Raw genomic sequence first — 7,716 nt, 5'->3', positions numbered from 1 at the left:
TGCTTGCAACTCTACTTACCACAGTGACTGTCATCACCTGTTTTTGTGCCTCTGTTAATAAACATCTGTGTTCTCACATCTCTGTCTCCAGAGTCTTGACAACTATTCTGTAGGGTTCCTCAGGGGTCCATTCTTGAACCCTTACTATTTCTTATTTATATAAATTATTTATCAAATGTTTCAAATATTCTTACTCCAATAATGTTTGCAGATGACTCAACCTTAGTTCTCTCTCACTCAAATTTTAATTTGATTAAGAATGCAAAACGATGGTCTAATCCCTCATGCTAATTAGTTTAATTTAAATAAATTATCTTTACATTTTAAAAAATCTAACTTTATTATTTTTAGTAGTAAAAAATGATACCTAAAGGATTTATCAAAAAATATAATTTAATCTACTGAGGTGTCTCAAGTGTCAACTGCAAAATTCTTGGGAGTTTTTGTGGACGAGAATCTGAGTTGGAGGGAACATGCTGACTACGTAAGCAGAAAAATACATAAATCTACTGGTATAATAAGGAGGGTTAGGCATCTTGTTTCTACAGAGAAACTTCTTACTCTTTACTATAGTTTAATGTATCTTTGTAATATAGTTTGGGCAAGCACTTTTCCTATTACTCTTCAAAAAATCTTTATCCTTCAGAAACGTTTTGTTAGGATTGCAACCCGATCAAATGCATATACTTCATCTGTTTCTCTATGTCAGAAACTTCAGATTCTTACTGTTTATGATATTAACATTTCTCAAATTTGTGTCTTTATAAGATATATTCATGTGAAGGTAACATTCCAGAACAATTTAAGATGTATTTTAATATCCCCACAGAAAAACCTCTCCTGGGCTCGGACATAGAAGCCCCCTTTATGCTGTTAGGTGATAATGCATTTGGATCATCAGCAGAGAGTGTTTTACTCTGACACAGAGTGGTGGACAATGGGTTTGGTGTACTTGCCAACAGGCGGAGAGTATTCCTCAACACAAGTATGCTCAATCCAAAGGTTGTCTTAGCTTGTGTGTGTCTAACTATTTGCGTGAAGTTCGGTCTGACACTTACACACATCCAGCCCTGGCACACACACACCATAACTTTATGCAGAACTTTTGAACAATGCTAACAATGACTGTTAGAAGTGGATGCAACGTCTAAAACACATTCAGTTTTTTTTGACCGAGCTGAGATACAGAAGGTGATAAGTGTTCTTCAATGCTGTTGAAGAGGGACTGCATCACAGTTTCAGGCACATCCATGTTAAGGAATTCATCTTCACTGTTGGAAGTAGTAAGTTCACTGATGTCAATGATTTCAAGAGTGTTACTGTATCTAAACACAACTGAATCATTTACAAGTGGCAAGCTTTGATGAATTTGGTAATTGGAGAATTGGTCACAGTTAGAGTCATATTTTCATAGTTAAAGTTTCTGTACTTCAATGATTCCATTGCAGAGGATTTTTCACATGGAACATGGCTTAAATAAAGCTTAGGATTCAAAGTCTTTTTGAGGTCGATGACTTTTGGGGCTCAGTTTGGGGTTGGATCTAGATTCACAAAAGTAGTCAGCCATGAATATAGAACCATTAAAGAAGTACTGCCGTCACACTGAAAAACCCCTTCACATTACACACAGTTTTGTGAGAAAATGTAATTATTTTCCTGATTTCTTAGTTGTGATATGCCAGTGGTAAATATTTTTTTTGCTAGTTGCCAAATCATACTTGTACTGGCAATCAGTATTCCTACACACCCTCCCCAGTTTCTCCAATATACTCACTACAAGATGGACACTAGAAATTTAGTTTTCATTGCACCATGTACACCTGATAGGGTTTGCTGAAACAGGTGGGGGGTATGGGGTGCTACACCAGGCATGGGTTCATTTAGAAGAGCTGCTCCTGTAATCTTGTGGCCGAGAACAAATGCTGTAATCATCAGATTTGCCTGTCCTGCATCTACATGGGATCCACAAATTGGTGGACTATTTTATTATGGGAAAAAATTAGATTCATCATCTATGATATCATAAATTCACATTATAACATACCAATAACTCAGAACCTAATAGACAGAAGATAAATTAAGTAACAAGTAAGGTATGGTGAAATATTACTTACAATAAGAATAAGCATATTTATAATCCCTGATGTGTGGTAAATCAATATAAAACAATTTTTATGACTCAGTGGGATTTTTTATTCAAAAAAGAACTCTCAGACCATGTTAGTTGTAAGAACATACTAGTAGGCGAATAGTTGAAAGCAACATGTCCTCCTGTGTCTGGATCCCATCAATCCTCAATTAGCATAATGATGTTTCCCTCACATCTGATTCAGAGCATTAGCATGATGACGAAGGCCATTGTCCCACGTTTAATTCACATGAATACTTATAAAGTGATAACTACTGTACTAAGTAAATAGCTCTACCCATATTTCACAACAAGACCCTGTTTTCACCTCATTTATTATGCTGATTTCTTCAGATCTGTAAATTGCCACTTCATTGGTGTCAACAGACTGGGGTATTTGTTGGTCATAAATATGTACATTTATTTCTGTCCTTATGCTTCAAACTGGTTTTCTTGTTGTTGTTTTTTTTATATATATTTGAAAAACATTACAATACTTATAAATATATTTTTTAGATATCTGCCTACCTCCCTTTTTTAAATATTTTGCCACCACTGATGAGTTATCTCGTCTTATATGATAAAACTTTCCCCCCAATTTTTACATATTTCTGTGTTTTCACTGTTATACGTAAGGCAACGTCTTCTGAAAGAGTCATCTCCAGATCACAACACAGGTGAGGAAGATGCAGAGACTAGTAATCTCACATGTAAGCAGATGCATTAAAAAAAATTGTGTGATGATCAACAAAACATAATATAAATCAAAACTAATGTTACAGAGTGAAATTTTGATCCAGGAAGTGGTACAGGACTGTGTGAGCTTTGAGGATGTACATGTGGTCTATTGCATCTATGATTTGATCATTGTACTGAATATGATCCAAATGTAGTCTTTGATAAAAACACATGTTGATTTTTTTTACATTTACATTTACATTTATGCATTTGGCAGACGCTTTTATCCAAAGCGACTTACATTGCATTATACTATACATTTGTATCCGAGTTTTTTATGAAACTTATCTACATTTAAGTGTTGATACACTAATACTTGAGGCTACAATAAAACTTTTTTTTGTTGTCTAAAAGTAGAGGCTGTTTTTTTTTTTTTTTTTTTTTTTTTTGATACATTACATGTTCAGATAGTCTTATAACAAAATATTCTAAAGGCCATGAAAATTGAGTGGGGGAATTTTTTTTTGGCAGATTAGCTCCTCCCACAGCAGTCACACAATCAGTAAAGCTCCTCCCACAAAGCAGTTCCCAGATAAATACTGGAATATCCCCATTCCCATCAGTCTACAAAAGAAGACGAGCTTCAAAAGAAGCATCAGGACGAGCTGAAATTGATATTGAGAACATGAGTGATCCAGAATCCTGCAGAATGAAACACGCTGAAGATACTGAAGAACAAAGAGGTTGGTGTTTAATCTTCATTCATTCATGATGCTGAACAACATTCATGTTAGAAAGATTCACACATATCATCACAATCTTGTTTTCAAAAAATGGTCAGCGAAGTGTAGTTTGGGAAATGTTCATATTAATTGTCAACATCAAGTCAAAAACTTTTTATTTTATATTTATTTTATATCTGGTTTACAATTTGCAGCAGTGTGTACCAACATTTTAGACATGTTTCTAAATAGTTTACATTATAATTTTTTAGGAATAAACAGAAAACACCAAACTGTATGAAAAAATGAACTTTCCAGAATGACTGACAGGGTTGGAAGCATAACTTAAGCAAAAGCTGATTCATAGTCAATGATTAAGTATTTTTCATAAATTATGGATGTTGTAAGGCCCGCCTGATCAGCCCAGTGAGTGGACGAAGGTTTCTGTGTGTTCAGTCTTTTCAGAGTGGCAAAGTAATTTAATTCCAATTAACTTTTATCTGACTCCATTTTATCACAACCTCAAATTTCGGTTGGAATTTCTTTCAAATTGAAACGTTAACAATAGGAATTTACATGAATCACTCTCCCAGGCTTGGGTAGTTTACACCTTACTGGGGACAACAAATAATTAGCATTAAAGACCAACTGGCAGAGGATCCATTTTCCACAAAAAGCAAAATATCTCTAAACTCTTAACATTTATTTCTTTTTGGTTTACTTCTGTGGGAATGAGACTTTTGTACCAGTTGCAAAGAGACATTTCAAATGAAATCAAACATGATTGTGTTGATAATTGTTCACAATAAATCATATTGATCTTTGGGGGGATTTAATGGGGGTGGGGGTGTAAATTAAGACAATACTGAGGTCTTGGGTAGGGATGCTAATTTTTCCAGAGAGAGTTTTTGTTTTCTCAGAGAGTAGAATAACAGTGTTATTCATAGAGATTATTCTTCTTACAGTAACTTTGGTAGCAGGGTTGATGAATGCGGTCAACTCTGTAAAGTTTGTGTAAAAACTGAGACAATGGATTGAGATTATTTCCTTGTCCGCCCATCATGCTGTAGATGCCGGTGTGTCACAATTTTAATAAATGCTCTGTTTTCAAAAATGCTAATGAAATTGTTCATTTAAAACTAGTTAGAGCTGCGGCCACTCTAGACTTAAAGCATGTTCAATTTCTGCAACAGTTGTGAAATGATGTCACACTACAGTATCTTTTTTTTTTTTTTTTTTTACAAACAAATAATATTCATTAAAGAATGCACAATCTACTCCACTTAAGTGCAAAAATTGTGTTCTTTCTTGCTGCAAAATTCACTTGAGTTTGTTTCCAGTGTCCCACATTCACACGTATATGAATGGAAGTCTGTGAAAGAAAAAGTGTGACCAGCCCTTAATAATGTTTATTTTACTAAAATTTTTCAAAGTTGATGTCAGAATATGGCAGCAATTTTGTCATTCATCAAATATATTTAATAGTCCTCACTACAGAAACATGGGATGTTTTAAATATAATAACTGGAAGATCAGTGTACCTCATTCATCAAAGTTTCAAGGATTTATAATTAATTTATTGAAAAGGCATCAAAGTGATTGGAATATTTTATAGTCAGTTGTTCTTTCACTTCATATTCTTTATTTTTGAACTATCTTGATTTACTGAAAATGATTTTTTCCCCCTTTAATTTCAGACCTGATGGAAGGAAACGAGGAGCATGAAGAACTGAGTGAAGTGGAGGAGGAACATCATGACACACCTGCAGAAAAACATTTGAGTCGCTCAAAGACTAAAAAGACTTTTTTAAAGAAAAGAGCCAAGAAATCTTTCACCTGCAATCAGTGTGGAAAGAGTTTCTCACACAAATGTGATCTTGAGCGTCACATGAGGATCCACACTGGAGAGAAGCCGTTCACATGTGATCAATGTGGAACCAGTTTCCCAAGCAAACGTAATCTTGAGTTTCACATGAGGATCCACACCGGAGAGAAGCCGTTCACATGCCATCAATGTGGAAAGAGCTTCACGCATCAATCGAGCCTTAAGAGACACACAGCAATGCACTCTGGAGAGAAGCCGTTCACATGTGATCAATGTGGGAAGAGATTCCCATTCAAAGATAATCTTAAGATTCACATGAGGATCCACACCGGAGAGAAGCCGTTCATATGTAATGAATGTGGCAAAACATTTCTTTGTTCATCGGCTCTGAATGTACACCTGACAGTTCATACGAAGGAGAAGCCACATTCATGTTCTGTGTGTGGAAAGAGTTTTTCACAGCTGCCAACTTTATACAGGCATCAGAAAATTCATTCTGATGTGAGAGAGTACATGTGCTTTGAGTGTGGGAAGACTTTTGTTACTGTGGGCTCTTTAAAACAGCACCAGAGGATCCACACCGGAGAAAAACCTTACAAGTGTTCACACTGTGACAAGACATTCAGTGTGCCAGTAAATCTGAGATCACATGAGAGGATCCACACCGGAGAAAAACCTTACAAGTGTTCATACTGCGAAAAGAGATTTGCTCAATCATCAAATCTGAAAACACATGAGAGGATCCACAGAGGAGAGAAGCTGCACCCGTGTGATCAGTGCAGAAAGAGTTTCAGCACTAAAAGTCACCTTCAGCGACACATGAAGATCCATGCAGTGGTGAAACCACATCACCGCAGTCTGAAATCACAATAAGTAGTTCATCTTTATGTGCTGAGCAACAAAGTTTTCTAACAGTCACAGCGAGCGACAGGAGAGTTTATTATTACGAGAATATATTTCATCATTAGATCGAAGTGATTATAATAATGATAATAACTTTCACATGTATGAGTCACAAACCAGTATTTGAAGTGTTTCATTTGGAACTTGTAACATTTAGCTATACAAACATTTAGCCATTTCTGCAGAGATTGAACTGACTGAAGATCCAAACACATTTCTGCCAATGATCGTGTTTCCAGAGATACTTTTCCCAAATTCTTTTTCCCCAGCAGCATCAGCGTGATCTGATCTTTTCCTCTCAGGAACATGAGAATCTCCTGAAATTACAACAGAACAATCAAATCACTATTGAAACTGGCTCTATGGATTCTTCCCCTAAGATGTTTCTATCATTAATGTCATTTACAACAGAAACAACAATAAAACAATTTGCAATATGGACTTTGCTGTCACTCTTCCCTCGTTCCATGATAAATCTCCCAACATTTTTCATTGTCATTCCTTAAATCTTCTACAATAGTTCTTGTCTGAATGTCTGAATTACTCTTGATATGTTGTGGAGAAAAGTAATCTCTTCCTTGTGACAAAGTATTTTATCTGTCCTATAGAAAATTTTTTAGAATTAGTTTGCTTACTATAGAAGCTAGAAGTGTTTTGAGGCCTCTTGGCCTATGTAACTGTAAGGATCAGATGTGTCTAAGAAGTGAACTTGGCCACTAAGCATATTTTGTTGGTAGTTTTCCACTAGTCAACAGGTGGCTGTGAAATGAATAAGATCATTATTAAGGGTGTCACGTAAAGGCTTCTTGCCTCCGGGGAGGGTTGATTGTCTTTGATACAATGTTTCGTTTTGCCTATGAGAAAGGGTTGACCATCAATTGGCAGAAATCCACCATGAGAGATTAAGTCAAAAGATGTAGACTAGTTGGCAGTCGACCACCCTTACAAAGAGAATTGTCTCTTGCATAAGCAACATCTGCAGTTTAATTGGTGAAGTGACTGTGGTGAAAATGTACTAGGGAGATTCCAGGAAGAGAAAGTGAGAAGAGAACCTGTAAATGAGATCATGGGAAAGAACTGTAGGGGTGGATCTTACCAGAGAATTATACTACTTTGTTGTGTTTTAACAGATAAGAAAGATCTCTCTCTGGCTAGAGAGATTCAGATGTGGAGCTGGTATCTCACTTTGTTGCTTGTCATTAAAATTAGACTCCTGGGACCTGGAGATTCGACTCTGAGAGTTTTCTTTGAGACCAGAACTGAAGGAACATCCAATTTGCCACAAAACTTGCAAATGAAGCTCAAGAGGCAGAGTTCTGTGTTTGTCTTTGGCCAGGGCGTCATTCTTATACCCTTTTCTTATCTTTTATTCCACAATAACCACATGACTTAACTTTCTTGTAGGATTCAAAAGCTGAGTTTCACAGTCTTTCTTCTCTCGCCTTTCTCTTTAACTGTGG

At 36.0% G+C, this 7,716-nt stretch overlaps 1 protein-coding gene across 1 annotated transcript; it reads left to right on the top strand.

Annotated features, from left to right (window-relative positions):
• Positions 1-3,310: 3,310 nt before the first annotated feature.
• Positions 3,311-6,734, top strand: LOC125244316 (gastrula zinc finger protein XlCGF52.1-like). Its single transcript, XM_048154360.1, has 2 exons — positions 3,311-3,549; positions 5,226-6,734. The coding sequence occupies exons 1-2, from the start codon at positions 3,492-3,494 to the stop codon at positions 6,224-6,226; spliced, it is 1,059 nt and encodes a 352-aa protein (XP_048010317.1). The 5' UTR covers positions 3,311-3,491; the 3' UTR covers positions 6,227-6,734.
• The last annotated feature ends 982 nt before the right edge of the window (positions 6,735-7,716 follow it).

The sequence above is a fragment of the Megalobrama amblycephala genome, linkage group LG14 (genome assembly GCF_018812025.1).
Source record: "Megalobrama amblycephala isolate DHTTF-2021 linkage group LG14, ASM1881202v1, whole genome shotgun sequence".
In the NCBI taxonomy this organism is placed as follows: domain Eukaryota; kingdom Metazoa; phylum Chordata; class Actinopteri; order Cypriniformes; family Xenocyprididae; genus Megalobrama; species Megalobrama amblycephala.
Note: the sequence above shows the minus strand (reverse complement) of the source record. Positions and strands in the feature narration are given on the sequence as shown.